Source organism: Mustela nivalis (genome assembly GCF_964662115.1).
Source record: "Mustela nivalis genome assembly, chromosome: 6".
Taxonomy (NCBI): Eukaryota; Metazoa; Chordata; class Mammalia; order Carnivora; family Mustelidae; genus Mustela; species Mustela nivalis.
Genome location: NC_139025.1, coordinates 32010711 through 32036596, shown reverse-complemented (window position 1 = coordinate 32036596; position 25886 = coordinate 32010711). Strand labels below are relative to the sequence as shown.

Below are 25886 nucleotides of genomic sequence, written 5' to 3'. Positions count from 1 at the left end.
ATAAAATCTTAAAAAAAAAAAAAAAAGGAAATTATAACTGATTCAAATTCGAAATCAACAAACGTTTTATTTCTATAAAATGCTTAGAACTTTTCCCATTTCAGTATTTTCTTGAACTATTTATTTTTATTTTTTTTTAAATTTTTTTTTATTTTTTTATTTTTTATTTTTTTAAGATTTTGTTTATTTATTTGACAGAGAGAAATCACAAGTAGATGGAGAGGCAGGCAGAGAGAGAGAGAGAGAGGGAAGCAGGCTCCCTGCCGAGCAGAGAGCCCGATGCGGGACTCGATCCCAGGACCCTGAGATCATGACCTGAGCTGAAGGCAGCAGCCTAACCCACTGAGCCACCCAGGCGCCCAATGAACTATTTTTTTTTAAAAGATAATCAGTATGACATGTCATTTATGGCTGTCTGAATTGATGGTCAAGTGGTCTTTTCTATCTGTAGGCCTTAAAATGCTATAAATCACATTCAAAATATCTGTTTATTATAATAGCAGGAACAGTGCATTTTGAGCTCTTAGAATAAAAATGGAAGTTATATATAACATCAACTTAGAAGTAGACATCAACTTAGAATTCAACCAATGTTTTCTTTCTTCTGGTAATTAAACATTTTTTCTAGATAGATTATACTATTATAAATTGATGTAACATGAAACTAGTGAGATGATTTTGTAAAAAGTAAACTTCATTCATGGGGGCTGGGAAGCACAGTTTCTGCCTTTAGAACAGTTTCTACCCCAAGCTCCTCCATTGGCTAAACTACTGTACTTTTTAAGGAAATCTGGCTTTTCTTAGGGACTAGTGTTATTATAAAATAAAGAGACCAATCTAATTTATTTTGCAGTTCACTTTCATGTATATGAAAAGATATGCTATTTATTCATGTTCTTAATCTAGCTGCTGTTTTGTCACTCAATACCTTTTTTCCTCAGAATTTCCCAGAGGCAGGAATAAGAGTTTAAAAAACCCATTAATTATGGCAGGAATAGTATTTAGAAATGAGTTAAAATTAAGTGACCCAAAAATTGCTGTAGCAGTTCGTGCCTACCTGCTATACCTGACCCTCAAGAGGTTTACATGACATTGATCTCTCAGTGACTTTCTTCAACATTCCTTGTACCCAAAACAACTTTCTTGATGCTTTTGTAACTTCTTCCTTGTTTTTTGACCTGGTGACTTTGCCTTTATCCCTAAATGATTGCTGAAACAAAGGAAAAGAAATCTCTGATTCTTGAAAGCACTTACGAGTAACTGATAATCAAGATGCTCTCTTCTTCAGCCTATGGGAAGAAGGAAAACTGAACTTGTAAAGGAGGCCAAAGCATACCTTACACCAAGGAAGTCCCTTGTGGTAAAGGAGTTGGAACTACCAGCTTACCACTATCTTAACAATGTTAGATTCAGTTGGTAATGAGCAGTTGTCTTTGACTCTAAAGGAAAAAGCTACCTAGGTAGGTTGAGAGCCTACAACTTAACATTACCTAGAATTAACCCCACTTAGCAGGAACTCTGATTAATGAATGAAGTTAAAATGTAAACCATGGCCAAAGTGGTTGTAGATTGATTATCTAAGGATTGTTACTTACTTGAGCATGTCTCCTCTTTGCCACAGAGCTGGTAACAGAGAGCAAGCTGTTTGCACCAGAGATCTAGGGCAGTGCTCCTCCAACTATCTGGTAAATGACTAGCTCTTGTTTTTGTTTAATTTCCATTCCATTGCAGACCAATATATTTATAAAAATTAAATACTAAGAAAATGAAGTGAAAAAATACAAATTATAAACTCAAATGTAGTGTTATTATTTTTTAAGATTTTATTTATTTATTTGACAGAGATAACAATTAGGCAGGGAGGCAGGTGTGGGTGTGGGGGTGAGGTAGCAGGCTTCCTGCTGAGCAGAGAGCTCAGTGTGGGGCTCTACCCATGGATCCTGAGATCATGACCTGAGGCTAAGGCAGAGGCTTAACCCATTGAGCCACCAGGTACCCCTGTTATTATATTTACTAGACATACTCTTATATGTCTGTTACTATAACCCCTGTTAACTAAGTAACTAATAACTAACTAATAACTAATAACCCCTGTTATTATATTTACTAGACATACTCTTATCTGTTACTCCTCTAATTGTAATATTCATATTCTATGAAATTTTTTGAAGACTTTGTCTCAGTTTCATACTTTCCTTGTTGCACACCATTTTGGATTATAATGCCACATTCTTCATGTGTTAAAATAGTATGGACCCACAGGTATGCAGATGAAAGTAGTGCTGCTCTTACTTCAGTAAAGAATTCAAGATATTAGTAACACACGAATCTTCCAGGAACTGTCTGGGACAGATAGTGTAGTTCAAAATCAGTGTCACTATTTGAGCAAGCTATTTAACATCAAAGTCTCTTCTTTTAAATAACCTTATAGGATTGTTGTGAGGATGTAATTAATTATATGCATGCAAGAATATATTCTAGAATGTGATAAGAACTTCAGAAAATCTTGAGGATTATTCTCCTTACTAATTATGAAAACTCTTTAAGATTTTCATTTTTAGAACTTTGTTCAAAATTATAATTTTTAAGCCTTTATTTTGGAACAGACTTCTAATAATGGGTAAACTCCTCCATTTCCCTCTCCAGTTACCAGAAACTTCTCAACAAGTTGGGATCTGAAACGTCTTGTTTGGCGGTTGGCATTCCTATTCACCATGAATGTTCCATTTTGAGAGACCAAGCCTTCTTCTCTAGTCTCCCTGCCTTAGAGTATTTTTATTTGTATTCACCTTTCTTTTCTTCATTTATTTTCATTTTAAGGCTTGTCTTGTTTTTCATGTGTTAAAAAGTTTTGTTTTGTGTCTAACCATGATAACTGACTCATTCAGTAATAGATATCTTTAGGGCTTTGAGTTAACCAACAAATCAGACATTTGTGTCTGAAGAATAAATTTGTTCAGTTAGTATGCTCTTCTCTGACAATTGGTTCTTTTTGAAATAAATGTGACACAGTTGCATTTTTCAGGGCTTTTGCATTGTATGTTAAAAGTTTTATTCTCTTCAGGTAGTGCAACAGATGTTAATGTTGTGCCTATTGGGAATTTCATTTCTAAATTCAAGCATTTTACACTTTGCATTCTGATTTATCCATGTTTGGAAAGCAATCAGTAATTTTGCCTTTCCTCAGATTATTTTTTTTTTAAGATTTTATTTATTTGATAGAGAGAGACACAGTGAGAGATGGAACACAAGCAGGGGGAGTAGGAGAGGGAGAAGCAGGCTTCCCGCTGAGCAAGGAGCCCCATGTGGGGCTCCATCCCAGGACCCTGGGATCGTGACCTGAGACGAATGACTGAGCCACCCAGGCGCCCCAGATTGTTGTTTTATAAGGTTATTGTTTCAATAAGTATCTTTGCTAGATAAAAGTATTTGGATCAGATAAAATCTGATTGAATATTTTCCTGAAAAACTTTCTTTTCCCGAGGATATTCTATGGATAAGTGTTACTGAAACTTACCTGTTTAATAATACTAATAATAGTTAAAGCTTATTGAGTGCTTTCTGTGTAGTGCCAGGCACTGATGTGCATTGTCTTATTTAATCTTTAGGAGATTGAGGTAGATACTGTTAAATCTCATTTTACAGATGTGCACACTCCCGCTGAGAGAGTGTGGTAGACACTGGTAGGGATGGAATTTGAAACTAAGTCAGTTTGATTACCAGTCCAAAGCACTTGACTGTTAGGTGGTATTTCTTTTTCTGATGACTTGTGTAAAGAAGGATGAAAATACCATGAATCTAAATTGGCACCTTAGCTCCCCAAATTAGGAATGTCTTTAACACGACTAACATTATCTCCATTAGCTCCCCAAATTAGAAATATCTTTCACATCACTGACATTTGACCTTCCACAGTAAAACCTCCTATCTTGTGTTTTGTAGTGTAGCAGAATTGAAACCACAGAGATAAACCATCTTCAGATAGCACTGAAATGTTTAAGAAAGAGTGGATTTTGTCTTAGATGCCCTTTAAATTGACACCTGCCAAGTTAGAATCTAAAGCAGTTCCCATTTTGAACTATTTAAAATTAATTTCATACTTGATGTCTTCATAGTCAAGTCAGTTCTAAATTGTGATGTTCAAGAATTCACATCCTTTTTGAGGGAAGAAGACCTGAAATGGATTCTGAAATGCTTTTGTATGTGACAGGCTTAACCTTTCCTTTAATTGCAGAAGAAGTGCAACTTTTGAATGCTAACAAGGTTTAAGATCCTCTATAGCTCAGTTTGGAATTCGTGGTAACAAGTAGTAATACTAAGTGTAAATACAGGTATTTCTTAAAACCTTTGACAGAATTCTAGAATGTTGAATGTCTAATTTTATTAAAATAAAATAAAATAGAAATAGTATCAATTACTCTGGAAATTCTTCTGCCCCAGTTATATGGCTTTTAAGTGATGATGTCTTATGGTTAACTAATAGATAAGTACATCATACTATCTATTGCAAGCCCTGTATTTCTCAGGGGGTCAGTTTTCTAGTAACCAAAAAATTATACCCTGGCTTTTGTACCTTGTATGTTTCTTTCATGAGTTCTTCATGCATTTGACAAGGGCAAATTGGGGAAACAAGATGGGTGCTAAAAGCAAAAAATTAAACAATGAAATGAGTTTTGTAGTGAAGCAGTTTAGCATTGCATTTAAGAGTATAGATTCTGGGATGAACCTAGAGGGTATTATGCTAAGTGAAATAAGTCTGTCAGAGGAAGACAAATACCGTATGATTTCACTCGTGGAATTTAAGAAACAACATGAATATAGGGGAAAAGAAGGAAAAACAAAACAAGATGAAAATAGGTAGTCAAACCATAAGAGGCACTGAATTCTAGGAGACAAACAGAGGGTTGCTGGAGGGGAGGTAGGTGGGGGCAGGGGTAATTGGATGATGAACATTAAGGAGAGCACTTGATGTAATGAGTGTGATATGCAACTGATGAATCACTAAATTCTACCCCTGAAACTAGTAATACACTATATGTTAACGAAATTGAATTTAAGAAATTGAATTGAAGAAGAGTATAGATTTTGGAGCTAAATTACATAAATTCAGATTGTGGCTCTGCCATTTGCTGCCTGTTGTTATCTTGGGTACATTACTTGAACTTTTGTAAAGTGAAGATAATAGAAGTATCTATCTTGTAGGATTGTTTTAAGGATTAAATGAATTGATATATGTGAGATGACATTCTTGGCATAGTAAATACTTAATAAATATTAGTTATTATAATAGAGATGAAGGAGAATATTGGTAGCACCTCTTTTGTGTGGAACTTGTCCATCCAGAAACTTCGTTAATCTATAGCACCAGAAAAGTGTGTGAGTAGCTAAATAGGTAGCCTGAAGAGCAAGCATTTTACTTGCTCTCTTCTGTTCTTAGGTGTCACTTGGCTTCTGTGTCTTTTTTGGGTAATTTTAGTAGGTTAGTGTGTCATTTATCAATTTATTGCCTTTCAGCTCCAAATTTACTCTTCATTGACTACTCTGCAGAAACAGATCTGGGCCCTTTAAGTATTTTTCCTTTGCCAGCTGGCACAGTTAGAGGATACTGGAGAGAAATTGTAAGAGGAAGGGTGTTTCCTTCTTGGTCCATGTTTGCTCCTGGGCAACGACTCGGGTGACGATTCTTAGAGCACAGGCAGCCAGCCTCCCCAGTGCCCAGCGTCCCCAGTGCAGCCTGCTGCACACACACATTTGGCTTCTCTGGCCGCCAGGTAGGCTTCTCTGGCCGCCAGGTAGGCTTCTCCAGGGCCCAGCTCCTGCACTGCAGGCAGGTTTTCAAGCCAGAGGCTCCTGCTAAACACATACTTCTCCAGCACCCACCAGTCAGTAGTTCTCACTGGCACCACCCTGCCTTGGGTAGTTTTATAGGATAGGAGAGTCTCTCCTTGTAACACAGTTTCCCAGCAGCCAAGAGTACATATTTCTAGCAAGTTTCTCCAGTGTGGCACCACAGAAACTTCTCTGCCTCTAATATTGTACTTTATAATCAATATAGATTTGATCTTCCTATTTCCGGCACAGAGGTCCTAAAACCCTGGAATTTCCAAAGTGATGAGAGCCATAAAGATGTCTTTTGCTTTGTGAATGAAATGATTTCTAGAATGCCCCTAGGTCCTAAGGTTGGAGGCTGGTTGCCAGGAGAACCATGTGATTGGAAGGTTGGAACCTTCATTCCAAACCTGGAAGGGAGAGGGCCAGGAGGTTAAATTAATTGCCAATGGCCAATGATTTATTCAGCCCTGCCTATGTAATGAAGCCTTCATAAAAACCCAGAAAGACAGGGATCAGAGAACTTCTAGGTTGATGAACACATGGAGATGCTGGGAGAATTTTATGCCTGGAAGGGGCATGGAAGCTCTGAGCCCTTTCCCCATACTTGGCCCTGTGCAGCTCTTCTATCCGGCTGTATCTGAATTATACCTTTTCATAATAAACCAATTAATTAATCTGATAAGTAAAATGTTTCTTTGAGTTCTCTGAGCCACTGTAGCAGATTAATCAAACCCAAGGAAAGGAGGTCAGAAACATAGGTGACAATCTGGACTTGCACTGGCGTCTGGACGTAGGTGGGGTGCAGGGGCGCCTGAGCACCTGGCTCCAAGGGGGAGGGGTCCCAGACACACCAGGTTTGGCCACTAGCTGCTGACAAAATCCGAAGGCAGAGAGATAAGTAATTGTGAAATGAGAAAGGAGTTTATGTCAATGAGGTCAACACCAAGATGGCAGCTGGACTAAAGTCTCAAAGAGGTTTTTCCAAAGTACTGAAAATATTTCCAGGTTTATATGAGGAAAATGTGGCGCAAAGCTCAGTGGGTGCGGGCAGGTGGGCAGTAGCCAGGTCAGTCATTGCCTTGGGGTCAGTTATACAGGGTCTTGCTGCCTCAGGGCAGCCATTACTGTTTCAGGGGGTAGTTTTGTTTCCTTTGGGGGATGCTTTGCCTCTAGGGTCTTTTGCCACAGGTAAGAGATAAGCTGGAAAGAAGAACTTGGTAAGTTAGAAAGGTCAAGGTCAAAATGGAGGCAGTTGAAGTTCTCTTTTATAAAGCTGGGGGGCAGTCTTATAGGATAGAACCCTTAACCTGTGGGGATCTAATGTCTCCGAGTAGATAGTATTAGAATTAAGTTGGATTGTGGTACACCCAGCTGATGTCCCAGCATTGCTTGGTGTGGGGACCCCCCACCCCCACCCCACATACATCAGAATGGGTCCCAAAACCTTTTACTGCTCTTCATTGAGTCCCAGGCATGCCCTTTCAGCAGGGTTTAGATATTCGCACACATAGGACCTCTTCTTTGACCACTCTTACCTCAGTCCTACATCAGGCGCTCCTTTTATCTGCTATTCTTAAGAGTTTGGTCCTATTAGTTAACTTCTCATAATTCTGTCCCCTGTTTTAAACTTCCCTTGTTCAAATTATGATTTTTCTTTCTTGATTGGACCCTGACTAATACAACTAGGTAATGGGTCATAAAAGTCAATAACTGCTAAGGCTGGACTGTGAATCAGGCCTGGAGTAAGATAAAACACTTCAAGTGCTATGATAGGTGGTAGCTGACCTTGAGTGTCAGTGCCTGGGAGTCAGGAGGGAGGGGCAAGAACTGTGGTCATCTGAACAACCTGTGTCATTGGACGACCTAAGTCTTGGTGTGGCCAAATCATCCCACTTTTCAGAAGCTGGAAATTGGGATTTTTACATGAAATACTCTGAATTTTATATTTTGGCTCTAAATCAAATATTTTTAGATCACTGTGTGGGCCAGACAACCCATGTTTATGAATTGCCAGTCTAGAACTCTGGGCTAGACTCATTTCTAAGCCCTTTGAAAACTAGAAACAGCGGGGTACCTGGGTGGCTTAGTGGGTTAAGTCTGTGCCTTCAGCTCAGGTCATGATCTCAGGGTCCTGGGATCGAGCCCCATATTGGGCTGTCTGCTCAGCCAGGAGCCTGCTTCCCCTCTCTCTGCCTGCCTCTCTGCCTACTTGTGATCTCTCTCGCATGCTCTGTTAAATAAATAAATAAATAAATAAATAATTTTGAAGAAAGAAAGAAAGAAAAAAAGACTAGCTTACAGGCATAAAAAAGGAAAGAAAAGTAGAAACTGCAAACCAGAAGGGTTGGGGGAAGCAAGTGGGGAAAATACATCACAACATGACAAGAGGGGGAGACTAGAAAACATTTCAGATTATTACAGAACATTGAAGTGCAGTTGTTAGAACCACTTAATAAAGTGGAGGACATCTCCAAGTGTACATTATTAAGGTCATTGTGCTCTCTAATCCAACCACAGTATAATAATTAATAATAATAATAGCTGCAGTATTAATTTATGTGTCAAGATCTTTGTTGATTTTAACAGTAACCTTGAGAGCGAAGAATTCTTATTCTGTTTATGGATGAGGAAACTAAGTTCAGAGTGAGTTTAGTAAATTCAAAGCCGCTATTTTTACAGCCTCTAAATAAATGAACAAATTAAAAAAAAAAAAAAGCTCGGCTATATAATAGGCTCTTTGTGAAAATTTAGAAAATATGTTCATCTGTAAAAGGAAAATAAAATCATCTACCTTTTCACTGTCCAGTGAGAATTGCTAGTAACATTTTTTATATCTTTCCATTCTTTTTTTTCTATTTGCTTTTTTTTTTTTTTTTAAAGATTTTTTTTATTTATTTATTTGTGAGAGAGAGAGTGAGAGCGAGCACAGGCAGACAGAGTGGAAGGCAGAGTCAGAGGGAGAAGCAGGCTCCCTGCGGAGTAAGGAGCCCGATATGGGACTCGATCCCAGGACGCTGGGATCATGACCTGAGCCGAAGGCAGCTGCTTAACCAACTGAGCCACCCAGGCGTCCCTCTATTTGCTTTTTTAATGTGGTTAATTATGTGGTTTATGTATAATTTTACGTTCTCCCTTCTTTCACCTGGTAGTATAACATAAGCATTTTCTTTTCTTTCTTTTTTTTTTTTTAAAGATATTTATTTATTTATTTATTTATTTATTTGATAGAGATCACAAGTAGGCAGAGAGGCAGGCAGAGAGAGAGGAAGGTAAGCAGGCTCCCTGCTGAACAGAGAGCCTGATGCGGGGCTTGATCTCAGGACCCTGGGATCATGACCTGAGCTGAAGGCAGAGGCTTTAACCCACTGAGCCACCCAGGCGCCCCAAGCATTTTCTTTTATTACTAAAAATGTATTCTGGGCACTTTTTAATGTTTTCATTACACTCAGTTATTTTATGCATAAAAGTTATTTTTATGTATTTAACTTGTTCTCACATTTTTGCTATGACAGTAGTTTTGAATGAATGTTTCTGTGTCTAATGCTATGAACATATTTCAGATTATGTCCTTAGGAGTAGAATAACAAGATCAAAGGAAATAAATGTTCTTAAGAAGGTTCTCAATCTGTTTTATGAAGTTTTTTAAAAAATGCATTTTTTCCAACAAATGCAAATGACACAGTCTCACAAACGTTCAATACTATTTTGTTTTTAAAGATTTTATTTATTTATCTGACAGAGAGAGAGAGAACATATAAGCAGAGGGAACAGCTGGCAGAGGGAGAGGGAGAAACAGGCTCCTGCTGAGGAGGGAGCCGAGTGTGGGACTCGATCCTAGGACCCAAGGATCATGACCTGATCCGAAGGCAGACGCTTTACTGACTGAGAACCCAGGCATTCTGAATACTAGGTTTTTAAGCTTCGCTAATTTGATAAAGGAAAAAAATTTTAGGCGGGGTGAGACAGAGGGAGGGAGAGAATCTTTTTTTTTTTTAATATTTTTTTAAAGATTTTATTTATTTATTTGACAGACAGAGATCACAAGTAGGCAGAGAGACAGGCAGAGAGAAAAGGGAAGAAGCAGGCTCCCTGCCAAGCAGAGAGCTCTATGCGGGGCTGGATCCTAGAACCTTGAGATCATGGCCTGAGCCGAAGGCAGAGGCTTTAACCCACTGAGCCACCCAGGTGCCCCAGGAGGGAGAGAATCGTAAACAGGCTCCATGCATAGCATGAGCCTCATGTGGGGCTCAGACTCAAAACCCCGAGATCATGACTTGAGCCAAAATCAAGAGTTGGATGCTTAACTGAGTGAGGAACCCCAGAGTCCTGGGTAAATGTATTTTTATTATTTTAATTTTCTCAGGTCAATTAAACATCTTATATATTAATAATACAGTATGAATTGCCAGTGTTTTCCCAGTGGGTTTTTATTTGTTTTTGTAGTCACACTGAACCACCACAAAGGGGATTTCCATTTATGCTTAGCTCTTTTATGTTTGAAAAAACGCTTTAAAAAAATCAGTCTTGTTTTCCAAAATTGGAGAAAGTGGCATTAATAGAGTATTGCTAATTATTATCTCTAAGTCAAAAGAATTAAGAAAGTGGAAGCCTGTATGCCACTGGAAAAATGGCAAATATCAGAGCATTGTTTGCTGAATTTTTATCCAAATATCTGGGGCTTGATTTGTTATTCTTGTGAAGAAGGAGCTTAGGAAGCCCTTTCTGCATGCTGCTAATGATGTTAGAGATAATTGATAATGTGCTAAGTGTGCTGATGTCCTACTGCTGCATGATAATAGCAGTGTGGTCGTACCCCTCACAGAGGAGGACACTGAACTTACTCAGGGTCACTGCTGCAACTTAGAGGCAGGAAATTTTTAGGCATCTTGTCTCAGTTGTCGGGCCTTGAAGAGCAAGTTCGTATTTGAATTTTCTTCATTACCTGTTCCTGACAGTTAATAACAGGTAATATACCAATTAAATTGGCATAGGAAGGATCGCCTTGAAGTAGGTTTGTTTGTAAGAATATGGAGATGGCCTTTGTTGCTTGAACAAGAGTTACTGTGGACCCTAGGATATTTTATCCCTCAGTGCCTTGAGCTTTGAAGGGAGCAGTCTTTTTTTTTTCTTCAAGATTTTGTATTTTGATTTGTCAGAGAGAGAGAGCTGAGCAGAGAGCCTGATGTGGGGCTCAATCCCAGGACCCTGAGATCATGACCTGAGCGAAAGGCAGAGGCTTAACCCACTGAGCCACCCAGGCACCCAAATACAAGTTGTTTTAATTAATATATCTGGTCAGTCCTTTGGCTCAGTCAAACTGCAGCTGTGAAACCATAGAATGAAGTATTGGTTAATGGCATTGCAGAGTCCATGCTTCTTTTGAGAAATATGTCATTTCTCTGACAGAAACTATTGCTTTGGGAACCCCATTTTCATCTTGAACCACACTTGGAATATGTAGTTCTTCATTCAGATACATCCTTATAGTGACTTATAGTGACTTACCATAAGCAAAGAAGTGAACCTGTCAGCATTTTAACTTTGACATATGCATAGTTTTGAGATTGAATCTCAAGTTGTGAAGCTGTGAAAAAAAAAACAGTTATGCAGATAACCGGAACCACATCTTAGTGCTTGAAATAAATCAGATTGCATCTAAAATAATTTAGGTAGTTAATAAATTTTTATAAAGTAAAAATACAAACTACAACCTGTGACAGTGATGCTTATCTTTTGAAAACGGATTCTTTTTGTCATTACAAGTGGTACCTCTGTAATATTAGTCCCCCTGAGAAGGTTAGTAGACATTTACCTAGCTCATAAAAGTTACGGAGGATGAATAACCTTCATAGTGCTTTGTTGAAGATTGAAGAAGTAGTAACTGAGCAATGTTCTGAGCTCCTTGGAAAGAAAAAATAGATGTCATTTAAGATATTTGCATTAATGAGACAAATGACAGCACTGCTTCATGTTTACTGTAGTGGAATCCCATTGTGGTTCTTTATTATATGTACTTGAATAGACCTTGAGCTAAAGCATAAATTCCAAAGCAGCTAACCACTGAAAATTCTTGATATGATTATACTTGTAAGGAATATGTTAGGGCAATTTCCCAGGTGTAAAATGGTTCCACTACATCTGTGTATCTGTTGATACTGCAACCAGTGAAATCGGGGGGGGGGGGGTACCATGTCCCTAGTGCCTTTGTGTGGTGCTGGGCATTTAATTCATTCTTTCAGTAAATATTTAGGGAGAATTTGTTATATGCAGTTTCTGTTGAGCATTGAGCAGTAAATTAAAAACAAAAATCTCTTTTCCTTCATGGAACTTACAATTTGGGGGTAAGGACAAACATAGTATTCAGTGGATGTTTTGCTTCATTTGGTAAATATATGTGCTTTAATTAATTTCAGAAGGAACTAAACATAATGTAGTAATTTTAGCTCACACTGTCTTTTCTCCAAGGAGGTTTTATAAAAGTAGATGATTAACTGACGTTTACCTGGATCTCTCACAGTTTCTCAAATTCTTTGTTTCTAATTTGTTTATAGTATTATAATACAGATCTCATGTTTACACTGAAGATCAGGAGTTTCCAGGCTTTTGGGTCTCCCAGACCGGTAGTATTTTTGAAATTAGGGGAAATTGACACAGGATTGCCTGCTTTTAATTTTGCCAAGTAAGGATGCTAAAAATAAAAACCATTGTCACCATCATTTTTTTTAAAAGAAAGGATATTTTAAGGGGCACCTGAGTGGTTCAGTGGGTTAAGCCTCTGCCTTCGGCTCAGGTCATGATCCCAGGGTCTTGGGATCGAGCCCCACATTGGGCTCTCTGCTCAGTGAGAAGCCTGCTTCCTCCTCTCTCTTTGCCTGCCTCACTGCCTACTTGTGATCTCTCTCTGTCAAATAAATAAATAAAATCTTTTAAAAAAAAAAAAAAGAAAGGATATTTTAAGATGAAAAAGCAGATAGGACATAATCTCAGAATAAAGAATAGTCTTCTACATTGAAGAAATAACGCTAGGAAAGCTTGGTACCTTGTCCTCCTCGTACTTTGCCTTGAAGCTTTAGAATTTTGGTTTTCCTCTTGATGTTGTTTAGGGGTTTTCCCAGCTCATAATATTTAAAGAGGTGGTGTGATTGAATGTTACCTTTCTTCAGAGATAAATTTTGTATAACGAATTGTATATATTGTGCTATGTGTTGAAACATTGTCTTGGAATGTGTAGGGCAACAGAGTGCATTGTCAAATCTAATCATGTCCCTACCACTACCTATCTAAGCCATGGGATCTTTTTTTTTTTTTTTTTAAGATTTTTATTTCTTTATTTAACAGAGAGATCACAAGTAGGCAGAGAGGCAGAGAGAGAGGGGGAAACAGGCTCCCTGCTGAGCAGAGGGCCTGATGTGGGGCTCGATCCCAGGACCCTGAGACTATGACCTGAGCCAAAGGCAGAGGCCCAACCCACTGAGCCAACCAGGCACCCCTAAGCCATGGGATCTTAAGCAAATTATTTCTCACCTTTGACCTTTGATTCTTCATCTATATATCGAGAGAGGATCATTCTTTACATTTTCTTCCAGTTCTTAAATATGCATTCTGTCTTGGTAACTTTGGTAGCTAATGTATCCCTCTTTTTAAAGTATGTGTCTAAAGATTAACAAAATGAAAATAATTTTCATTGTGTCTTTTTAAAAATTTGGATAAGGCAGCATTTTAGGAGAATTTCTTTTACTTTATGGATTTGAAAGTTTCTTCTTTTATTTTTTCTTTTATTTTTATTTTTATTCTATTTTTTAAAAATATTTATTTATTTATTTCACAGAGAGAGAGATCACAAGCAGGCAGAGAGGCGGGGAGGGGGGGAGCAGGCACCCTGCTGAGCAGAGAGCCCAATGTGGGGCTCGATTCCAGGACCCTGAGATCATGACCTGAGCTGAAGGCAGAGGCTTAACCCACTGAGCCACCCAGGTGCCCCTTTATTTTATTTTTTAAAGATTTTATTTATTTATTTGACAGAGATCACAAGTAAGCAGAGAGGCAGGCAGAGAGAGAGGAAGGGAAGCAGGCTCCCTGCCAAGTAGAGAGCCCGATGCGGGGCTCGATCCCAGGATCCTGAGATCATGACCTGAGCCAAAGGCAGAGGCTGTAACCCACTGAGCCACGCAGGCTCCCCGAAAGTTTTTTTCTTAATGCCCGTAGATGTCTTAAGTTATTCTGGATGGCATGTATCCCTTAGTTATCTTACATGGTACTACTTCACTTGCAACTTCATGTTGTAGTACACAAGCCTCAAAAACTCACCTCTGTTCCTGCCTTTTTTTTTAGATTTTATTTATTTATTTGACAGAGATCACGAGCAGGCAGAGAGAGAGAAGGAAGTAGGCTCCCCGCTGAGCAGAGAGCCCGATATAGGGCTCGATCCCAGGATCCTGAGATCATGACCTGAGCCAAAGGCAGTGGCTTAACCCTCTGAGCCACCCAGGCGCCCCTGTTCCTGCTTTTTAAATCTTGACTCTATAGAACTTCACATGACACCAGTGTAGAATATTCTTTTTTTTTTTTTAAGATTTTATTTATTTATTTGACAGAGAGCGAGAGTTCACAAGTGGGCAGAGAGAGAAAGGGAAGCAGGCTCCCTGCTGTGCAGGGCTCAATCCCAGGACCCTGAGGTCAATCATGACCCTAGCCAAAGGCAGAGGCTTAACCTACTGAGCCACCCAGGTGCCCTGCCAATGTAGAATATTCTAAAGCACCTGGTGCGTGCCTAGTGAATTTGTAGGTTGGTCCAGAATTGTGAATACCTCTGGTTTTTCCAGCAGTCCTTTACATAAAATTGTGAGGAATGATTTTATTTTGCCTTTTTTTTTTTTTAAAGATTTATTTATTTGAGAGAGAGAGCATGAGAAGGGGGAAGGGTCAGAGGGAGAAGCGGACTCCCTGCTGAGCAGGGATCCTGATGTGGGATTCGATCCAGGACTCCAGATCATGACTTGTGCTGAAAGCAGTTGCTTAACTAACTGAGCCATACAGACACCCCTCGTGAGGAATTATTTTATTTTATTTTATTAAGGATTTTATTTATTTATTTGACAGAGAGAGAGACATCCCAAGTAGGCAGAGAGGCAGGCGGTGGTGGGGGAAGGGGGGAAGCAGGGGCCCTGCTGAGCAGAGAGCCAGATGCGGGGCTTTATGCCAGGACCCTGAGATCGTGACCTGAGCCAAAGGCAGAGGTTTAACCCACTGAGCCACCCAGGTGCCCCATGAGGAATGATTTTAAAGGAATGTCTGAATGACAGGTGAGTTGTTTAAGAAAAAATTTTCCAAGTATCTTTAGTATTCTACATAGACTTTGAGCTTGTTTTCAAAGAGCTGCCATAAAGAAGCTTTGTTAAAATTGAATAGCTCTAAAATGAATGCTTTCAGGGGTCGTGGCTGAATAAATCAGTACTTAGGTGGTTTTTTTATACGTATGCAATTTTGTAGAGTAAAAGGTACCTATCTTAATGCAGTTTGATGAATTTCAACAAATGTATAAAAATGTACCTCATGTCCCAGTCAAGATTTAGAACATTTGCATCATCCTAAAAAAAATAACTTGGTGCCATTTTCTAGTTAATGTTAATCCCTCTGGCCACTATGTTCTTACACTAACCCGTTTTGCTGCAGGCAGCCACTGTTCTGATTTCTTTTGCTAAGGGTTAGTTTGGCTTGCTTTTAAACTTCATATAAATGGACTCAGACAGTAAGTAACTCTTTTGTGTAAGGCTTCTTTCATTCAAACATCAGGATAATGTTTTTGAACTTCATCAGGTTGAGGTCTAGCAACTTTTTTTTTTTTAAGATTTTTAAAAAGATTTTTTTATTTATTGTCAGAGAGAGAGCACAAGCAGGCAGAGTAGCACGCAGAGGCAGAGAGGGAAAGCAGGCTCCCTGCTGGACAAGGAGCCTGATGCGGGACTCGATCCCAGCACCCTGGGATCATGACCTGAGCAGAAGGCAGCAGCTTAACCTACTGAGCCACCCAGGCGTCCCATGTAGCAGCTTTTTGTTACTGAGTAGTATTCCGTTGTGTGAGTGTACCACAGTTTGTGTATCTATTCTCCTGTTGATGGACAGCTGATCAAATTGTGCTTATTATTGATAAACCTCTGTGAACATTCTTGTACAAGTGTTTTTGTGAACATACATTTTTATTTCTCTTGGAAAATACCAAAAGTGGAATTGCTGGTTTAACTTGATAAGAGACTAAGAGTTGCCAGAGTGATTGTATCATTTTATGGTCCTGGCAGCAATGCACGGAGAGTTCCAGTTGTTCTGTATCTTTGCTATCATTTAGTGTCATCAGTCGTTAATCTGAGCCATTCTAGTGGGGGTAAGGAGGTATTTTGTAGTTTAGATTTGCATTTTCCTGGTGAGTAACGATGCTGAGCATCTTTTCATGGGTATATCATACATTCATATATCTTTGGTGACGTATCTATTCAATATTTTATTCATTTTTTGTTGTGTGGGTTTTTTGTTTGTTTGTGTTTACCTTTTACTGAGTTGAGAAAGTTGTGGAAGTTCTTTATATTTCACAAGCCCTTATCAGTTTCTTAGTCCATAGAAAATAGACTCTGAGAAGGAGATTTGCACGTAGGAAGTTTATTGGTGAGTGCTCTTGGGAATAACACGTGGGAAAGAGTATGTAGGGATAAGCAGATGGAGAAGTTGAACTGTAATTTGGTTACAATAGAGGCCTCAGGCTCACCTGGCTCTTGAGAGATACCCATAATTGAGGCAAGGGGACCTGGCTTTGTACCTCCTTCCATACAATGCAAGGGACTAGTCTTGGGATGTAGACTACCCTGTCAGAGGGAATATAGCCTTAGGTTAGTTGGTACCCTTGGGCCCAAGGTCAGGTCCTCAGAGGGACTCAGCTGTGAGCCAGCAGTAGGCAACACTCCCAGCAGCTCGGGGAGCAGGTGTCTCCAGCCTGGAGGAGATGGATGTGGGCAGTGTCACCGCAGCATCCACAACAGATAGATGTGTTGTGGGTATTTTCTTCCACTATGTAGCTGGTCTGTTCATTTTCTTAGTGGATCGGCAAATGTTTTAAATTCTTTTTGTGTATGTCCTTGCTAAGAAATTTTACGAACACTAAGATTGCAAAAATACTCTTCCCTTCTAGAAGTTTTGTGTTCTAGATTTTATATTAAAGTATAATCCATCAGGAATTAATTTATGCTTATGATGTGAGCTGCCACCTAAGCGATTGTTGAGGGTGCTCAGCTCTTTCTCTTTTAAATACATCCCTTTCATCACTTCTCATCTTCCCTTAATTTGCAAGGTAGGGGCATCTTTCATTTCCATTTCCCAGAGTAGAGCATAGTCGTAGTCAAAATGCTGAAAGGACAGCTTTCTTCCCCAGCAATTTATTCATTAGTTTGAATTTTGGAGTTCTGACACCAAGTCCCTACAGTGAAATGGTATGCTTAGTCCAGTTCAGTTTACCATTATTTTTGTCCTTCCTCAGGAGTAAAACTTTACATTTAAAACAAAGGTGGGATGCCTGGGTGGCACAGTTGGTTAAGCGGCTGCCTTCGGCTCAGGTCATGATCCCAGCGTCCTGGGATCGAGTCCCACATCGGGCTCCTTGCTTGGCGGGGAGCCTGTTTCTCCCTCTGCCTCTGCTGCCACTCTGCCTGCCTGTGCTCACTCACTCTCTCTCTCTCTCTCTCTGGCAAATAAATAAATAAAATCTTTTAAAAATTTTTTAAAATTAAAAATAAATAAATAAATAAATAAAACAAAGGTGACTTTTATGACTTCGTTAGAGAAAGTGATGAGAAGACTAAGTCATATACCATGTCCCCTTTTACACAGAACAGAGCTGCTTTTCTGTCTTGTGTTCTCCGTGCTCTGACAGTTGGTCTCAAATGAATGCCGTGATTAACAGTGCTTTGATGAGTTTAGTAACTTGTAAAAGACAAAAGCTCTTAGAATAGCTCAGTATTAAATATTAAAATAGTAACACCAGTTGTTTGGTGTCATGCTTCAATCACTTTCAATCACTTTGTCCTGTTGCCTCCCGTATAAGACATGTAAAAAAATATTTATTTAACAGAAGTAAAGCTAAAGTACTGAATTATTAACCGTGAAGTCAGTTCTGCCTCCCGAGCCAGTGTCCCCAACTGCGGGATGCATTCAGAATGCTCTGTTTACAAGTAGCTAATATTGGCCATCCTGAATGTAGCAAGGACCGACCTGGCCTTTGTGCTAGGGAGCAAGGAATCCCCCTCTTGCTGTATGGCAAGTGTGAGTTGGTGCTGACATTGCAGCTGTAGTTTCTCCATTTTCACTAGACACACAATGAGATACAGATTCCTTTCTTCTCCCAAATGAGGGGGTGGTAATGCTTCACCTAGCCTGTCAGCTAAGAAACCATTTTCCCATAGAGACAGCATATATGTATGCATATTATATACTTATCCCCTAGCCTCAGAGTCACAAGTTCAGTAGTATGTCAGAGATAATACAGCCATTGTTATTTTTGCTAACCTCTTAATACTAAAACAGAAATGTGAAGTACATGATACTCCATTAGTTACGGAAACTTTTTCTTGAAGTACAAAATTTCCCTCTTTTAGGCTTTAGGATCATTTTTCATACCGCTAAGACTCCAGGAAGCCATATAGGGTACACCACTACTTCAAGAAACTTTGAAATGTAATCTTTTATATCTCGTATGTCAGGAGGCAGTCTCTCAAAGAAATTTGGGTAGTAAGAAAAAAATTGAGATTAGCTCAGATCAAAACTATAAATCACTAATGGCATTGATTGTAATGATAGTTTCACAGATATATACTTATCTCTGTACACATCAAGTTGTATACATTAAATATTTACAGCTTTTGGATTCCAGTCACACCTCAGTAAAGCAGTTTTTGAAAGACATCCATAAAACATTTTAGTACTGTATTAATTAAGCATATTTTTTATTATATGAGTAATACATATTCATTGTTGTTCACTTACAAATATTTTTGTAAGTTGTGTATTACATATTATGCTTATGTTTTATAAAGTCAAAACATTTGTTAATGTTTGATTTACACTTGTTTTACCTATGTGTATACTTTTTATTACAAATATGAGATTTTCAATGCATATTGTTTGCCACCAGCTTTTTCCTCATAGCAGTGCATCATGACTTTCTGTATCTGTGAAGAGACCTGAATCATAATGTTTAATCGCTGGGTGTTGTTATACTGTGACGAAGTATTATGGTTTAGTCACGCAATCTCCTTTTTTGACTATTAGGATATTTTTAGGTTTGCACTCTTAGTGCAGTGATCATCTTTGCATAGTTCTTTCTTAGGATAAATTTCTAGAAGTGAAATTGCTGGATGAAAGAATTCACATTTTTGAGGCTTTAAATTGAAATTGCCAAATAGCGGTCACCATACGTTGTAGTAATTGACATTTCTCGCTGCCTCAGATAAATGTGCTTGTTTCTCCCATCATGGACGATAGACAAATTTTCCCACATCGTTGCCAATCTGGTAAATTTATAAGTGGCATCTCCTTGTTTTAATTGGCATTAATTCTTCATGAAGCTGACCGTGTTTCATGTTCACTAGCCATTGTAGATTTTGGTCTCACAAATGAGCAGCTCACGGTCTTGATTACAGATCCTTCAGAAACTTTTTCTCATTTGATCATCAATCTTTTCAACAGTTTCTGGTATTTTCTTTCCAGGAGCGGCTAAAGCTGGTGACAGTTTTGGGAGCTGGCCTTCTCTGTGGAACTGCACTGGCGGTCATCGTGCCCGAAGGAGTACATGCACTTTATGAAGATATTCTTGCGGGTGAGAGACAAAGAACAGGGTCTTCTTTGAGATACATTGTTGACATGGAGGACTGAAAGGAGAAGCCTCATGGGTTTTTTCCTGAACATAGTTCATATTTGTCATAGAATTCTGTCTTGGGAAAAGTTCTTAAAACATACCTTTTGACGTCTTTGACATTGAACACATCCTTAGCAGTTTGTGAATTGAATCCCCTGTTCATGAATGCCACTTAAGATTCATTTACTATAATGCATGAATTCCAGACTTTCTAAGTATGACAATCTTTTTTAAAGCCCACTTAAATTCTAAATGATAGTAATTGTATTTTTAATGTTCTTTAATTGAGAAAAGGAACAGGTGATAGACACTTGGATTTACGGAGTCTTTTCAGTAATTGGTACAGGTAATTTACAGGTAATTGGTGAGGATCTCTGCAAGTAAAGGAGAACTAAAAAAATGAAAGAAGTCTTTCCTGACCCTAAGAACAACAAGCAGAGAATGCACAGTATAGGTGTGTGAAAGTAAATATTGGGCAGGCAGCTTGCATCGCTCACCTGCTAGACAGTTTGGTCCTCACACCTGGAAACATGCTTGATTTAGATTTGTGACTCAGCAAAATCAGATTACTGCTTGTCACAAGACTTTAGGCACCTGTGAAAGATTGAAATCACAACTGTTACATTGGTGAGTGGAATCTTCAAGTGTCAGGACTCTACTGGACTCTAAGAGTAGTATAGAAAAGTAGGCACTTTCCAAACTTCATACTAGATACAATATAATAAGCAGCTTTTCAGATCTCAGTCAAGGAAAAAAACTGTCCTTTATCTAGAGTGATTATACTCTCCTCCCTGGGATGTGCACATAGGCATAATGAATGGTGTTAGAGGGTGGTGGCCAATGTTATGTATGAGTATTGTGGGGTCTTATTGCAAAATAGGAGAGAGAAATTTTTTAAAAGATTTTATTTATTTATTTGACAGACAGAGATCATAAGTAGGCAGAGAGAGAGAGGAGAAACCAGGCTCCCTGCTGAGCAGAGGACCTGATATGGGGCTCCATCCCACGACCCTGGGATCATGACCTGAGCTGAAGGCAGAAGCTTTAACCCACTGAGCCACCCAGACGCCCTGGTTTCTTCTCTTTTTTGATGACCCATCCTCTTGGGGGGGGGGGGGAAGATAAGCATGTACTATTGCACTGATTTACTGTATACATTTTAAAACGCAAACCTAAAATGGAAAATTTTGAAGTATGAGATTTAAAGTAAGTGTGCATAGAAGACCAGTAGGTTGACTCTCGAACAGCACAGGTTTGAACTCTGCGGGTCCACTTATATGTGGGTTTTTAAAAATACAGTACCGTAAATGTGTTTCCCCTTCCTTAATCTTTTCTCTGGCTTACTTTATTGTAAGAATACAGTATATAGTACATAAAACATATAAAATATTTGTTAAAAGACTTTATGTTATCAGTAAGGCTTCTGATTAATGGTAGGCTATTCGTAGTTAAGTTTTGGAGGAGCCAAAAGTTATATGCAGGTTTTCAACTGCACAGGGGGTCAGGACCCTAACCCCCATGTTTTTCAAGCATCATGTGTATTTTCTTTCCTATCTCAGTAGTTCACCTTGAATTTTTCTGACATGTGATTTTTTTCAGAATGTCATATAAAAAAAATTGTGTATCCTTTTGGTCTGGCTTCTTTTGCTTAGCCTAATGCATGTGAGAGCTATCATGTTATTCTGTGTATCTATTGCTGGTATGTGGTGCCTTTTTATTTCTGAGTAGTATTCCATTGTTTGGGTGAACTTTTTTCCTTCACTTTTTCCTTCCTTCCTTTAAAGCCATATTGGTTATTTTCAGTTTGTGTGGAAATATGAATAAAAACACTGTAAACATTTATATACAGGTTTTTGTGTGAACCTGAGTTTTTTTTTTTTTTTTCCCTTGTGTAATTACTTGCAAGTGGGGTGGTTGGATCATATGGCAAGTGTATGTTTAACTTAAGAAATAACCAAACTCTTTTTCAAAGTAGCTGTACCTTTTTGCATTCCCAAAAATAATGGGTGAGAGTTCAGTTGCTTCCCTTCCTTGTCAACTCTTGACGCTGTTTATTTTGTTTCGGTTTTGTTTTGTTTTTTTAAGATTTTATTTATTTATTTGACACAGAGAGAGATCACAAGTAGGCAGAGAGGCAGGCGGAGGGAGAGGGGAAAGCAGCTTCCCCGCCGAGCAGAGAGCCTAATGCGGGGCTTGATCCCAGGACCTTGAGATCACTACTTGAGCCGAAGGCAGAGACTTAACCCACTGAGCCACCCAAGTGCCCCTTGTTTCAGTTTTTTATTTTAACTGTTCTAATAAGTAGGTAATGCTATCCCTATGTGGTTTTAATTTGCAGTTCCCTCATGGCTGATGATGTTAAACATCTTTTCATATACTTGTTTGCCATTATTATGTGTTCTCTGATGATTCAAATTTTTGCCTATTTTTTTTTTAAAGATTTATTTATTTATTTATTTATTTAACAGAGAGAAATCACAAGTAGGCAGAGAGGCAGGCAGAGAGAGAGAGAGAGGAGGAAGCAGGCTCCCTGCCGAGCAGAGAGCCCGATGCGGGACTCGATCCCAGGACCCTGAGATCATGACCTGAGCCGAAGGCAGCGGCTTAACCACTGAGCCACCCAGGCGCCCTATTTTTGCCTATTTTTTAAGTTGAGTTTTCTTATTATTGAATTTTGAGGGTTCTTTACATGTTCTGGATTCAAGTTACTGTTTTTTTATTTTTTGTTTTTAAATAAGCTCTAGGCCCAACTAGAGATTGGGGCTCAAACTCATGATCCCAACATCAAGAGTTGCTTACTCTACCAACTGAGCCAGACAGGGGCCCCCGGATACAAGTCCTTCTTTTTTTTTAAAGATTGTATTTATCAGGGGGCCCCTGGGTGGCTCAGTGGGTTAAAGTCTCTGCCTTCAGCTCAGGTCATGATCCCAGGGTGGTGGAATCAAGCCCCACATTGGGCTCTCTGCTCAGCAGGGAGCCTGCTTCCTCCTTTCTCTCTCTGCCTGCTTCTCTGCCTGTCAAATAAATAAATAAAATCTTAAAAAAAAAAAAAAGATTGTATTTATCTATTTGATAGGCAGAGATCACAAGTAGGCAGAGAGGCAGGCAGAAGGGAGGGGGGAAACAGGCTCCCCGCTGAGCAGGGAGCCTGATGTGGGGCTCGATCCCAAGACCCAGGGATCATGACCTGAGGGCAGAGGCTTTAACCCACTGAGCCACCCAGGCACCCCTGGATACAAGTCTTTTATCAGATAGATGATCTGCAAATATTTTCTCCTAGTCTTTGGCTTATCTTTTCAGTCTCTTAACATTATCATTACAGAGTAGTTTTTAATTTTAATGAAGTCCAGTTTGTCAATTCTTTCATGAATTTCTAAAATCCCTTTGCTGAACCCAAGTTCACAGGTGTTTTCTCTTTTGTCCTCTATAAGTTTTATAATTTTCAGTTTTACACTTAGGTCTGTGATCCATTTTGAGTTAATTTTATATCTAATGTAAAGGTTCAGTTTTGGGGGGGATATGGATGGATGTCCAGTAGTTCCAACACCATTTGTTGAAGATAATAATTACCTTTGCACCTTTGTAAAAAATCAATTGACCACATTTGTGTTGGTCTGTTTCTAGACTCTCTATTCTGTCCAGTTGATCTACATTTCCAGTCTGTCCTTTGCTAATATAACCTTTTTTTTTCCCTAAGATTTTATTTATTTGAAAGAGTGAGCAAGCAAGAGCATGAGCAGGAACAAAGGGAGAAGGAAAAGCAGACTCCTTACTGAGCAGAGAGCCTGACAAAGGGCTCAATCCCGGGACCCTGGGATCATGACCTAAGCTGAAAGCAGATGCTTAACCGACTGAGCCACCCAGGTGCCCCCAATACAACCTTGTCTTGATGACTATATCTTTACAGCAAATCTTGACATCAGATAATGAAGTCCTTCTAAGTTTGTTCTAATTTTTCAAATGTGTCTTGGTTAAACTAGTTCTTTTGCTTTTCTATAAAAACTTTAGAATCAGAATGTCAATGTCTGCACAAAAAATCATGCTGAGACTCTGATTGAGTTGAATCTATAGATTAATTTGGGGAGAATTGACATCTTAAAAACATTGTATTTTCTAATCCATGAGTATAACATATCTCCCATTTTTTTCCAGTCTTTGATTTCTTTTATCAGTGTGGTAGTTTTTTAATTTTTAAATTAAATTTAATTTTTTTATTTTTATTTTTATTTATTTATTTATTTTTAAGATTTTGTTTATTTGACAGAGAGAGAGGGAGCAAGTGAAGGGGAGCGGCAGAGGGAGAGAGAGAGAAGCAGGCTCCCTAATGAGCAGGGAGCCCGATATGGGGCTCGATCCCAGGACCCTGAGATCATTACCTGAGCTGAAGGCAGAGGCTTAACCCACTGAGCCACCCAGGTGCCCCTAATTTTTAAATTTAATTAATTACTTTTTTTTTTTTTTTTTTTTTTTTGAGTAACCTCCATACCCATCATGGGGCTCAAACTCAGGCCCAAGAGCAAGACTCAATTGTTCCACTGACTGAGCCAGCTAGGCGCCCCCAGTGTTGTAGTTTTTAGCATACAGATCTGCAGTTATTCTGTCAGACTTATACCTAAATATTTTCCTGTTTATAGTGTGATTGTAAATGATACTTAAAAAGTATTTCAATTTCCAGTATTCTAGGATATAGAAATTTGCTAAACTCACTTGTTACAGCTTTTCTGTGGATTCCTTGTGAATTGGTGCACAATCATATCATCTATGAATATAGACAGTTTAATGCTTTCCTTTCCAGAGACACTTTAATGATTTTTTTCCCCAATATGCTTAAAATTTTTTTTTTCTTTTCTGTATTGCTCTGGCTAGACCATTTAGTATGAGGTTGATTAGGAATGAAAGTAGTCAGCCCTGCCCTATTCTCACTCAGTCTTTCACCATTAAGTATAATGAATGATAGCTGTAGATTTTTCAAAGATTCTCTCTTCAGGTTAAGGAAGTTTCCTTTTATTATTACTAATTTGTTGAGAGTTTTTATCGAGTTTGTTAATGTGGTGAAGTACGATGATATTCAAATATGCATATGCCACCCCCCTTATGGGCAGGGATTATCATGACTGGATTCCATGTGCTAAGATCCTGTTGAGGAGGGTTGCCTGGGTGGGTTAGAGCCTCTGCCTTCGGCAGGGTCATGATCCAGCCCCATGTCCGGCTCTCTGCTCAGCGGGGAGCCTGCTCCTCCCTCTCTCTGCCTGCTGCTCTACTTGTGATCTCTGTCAGTCAAAAAAAAAAAAAAAAGATCCTGTTGAGGATATTTGTATCTCTGTTCGTCAGGAGTATTGGTCTGTGGTTTTCTTTTCTTTTCTTACAATGTCTCTATGGTTTTGCTGTCAGAGTGCTGGCTTCTTAGGGATGGAAAGTGTTCCCTTCTCTACATTCTGGAAGAGACTGTATAGAATCAAAAATATTTCTTCCTTAAATATTTGTGAGAATTTACCAGTGAAACCATCTGGGCCTGGAGTTTCCTATGTTGGAAGGTTTTTAGCTATGAATTCAATTTCCTTAATAAATATAAAATTATTCAAGTTACTTGTTTCTTCTAAGTTGAAGAATTATTCATAGTAAGAGTTGTTCATTGAAATCTTTTATTATCCTTTTAATGTCTGCAGTAATATCTTCTTCTAAATATTTTTCCCAAAGAACCATGTTTGATTTCATTTTTTCTGCTTTGTATTTTATTGATTTCTACTTTGCTTTATCTACATTAAAGCTTTTTGGTCAGGTGTTTACACATTTAGGGTTGCTATGTCTTGTTGGTGAATTGACCTTTTTCATTATTATGTAATGTCCCTATTTATTCCTGGTAATATTTCTTATTGTCAGGTCTGCTTTATTTGATATTAACATAGCCACTCCAGTTTCCTTTTGATCAGTGTTTACATGATATATCTTTTTTTCATCCTTTTACTTTTATTTATTTTTATTTTTTATTTTTAAAGATTTTATTTAAAATCTTCAAGATTTTTATTTAAAATCTTTCAAAATCCTCTAGAGAATATTTATTTCTTTTGTTTTAGCGGTCCTTTAGCCTGGTGGGTTTCAGGCTGCCAGTTCTGTGGTGCCTTTTTGTGTGATGGTTTTAATTTTAGTTCAGTTTTCAAAG

At 38.6% G+C, this 25886-nt stretch overlaps 1 protein-coding gene across 1 annotated transcript in view; it reads left to right on the top strand.

Moving 5' to 3' along the window:
• The window catches only part of SLC39A9 (solute carrier family 39 member 9), a 61716-nt gene that overhangs the window by 2561 nt on the left and 33269 nt on the right, over positions 1 to 25886 (top strand). Inside the window, exon 2 of the mRNA XM_082734007.1 lies at positions 19579 to 19687. Coding sequence (XP_082590133.1) covers positions 19579 to 19687 — 109 coding nt within the window. The remainder of the gene's footprint in view (positions 1 to 19578; positions 19688 to 25886) is intronic.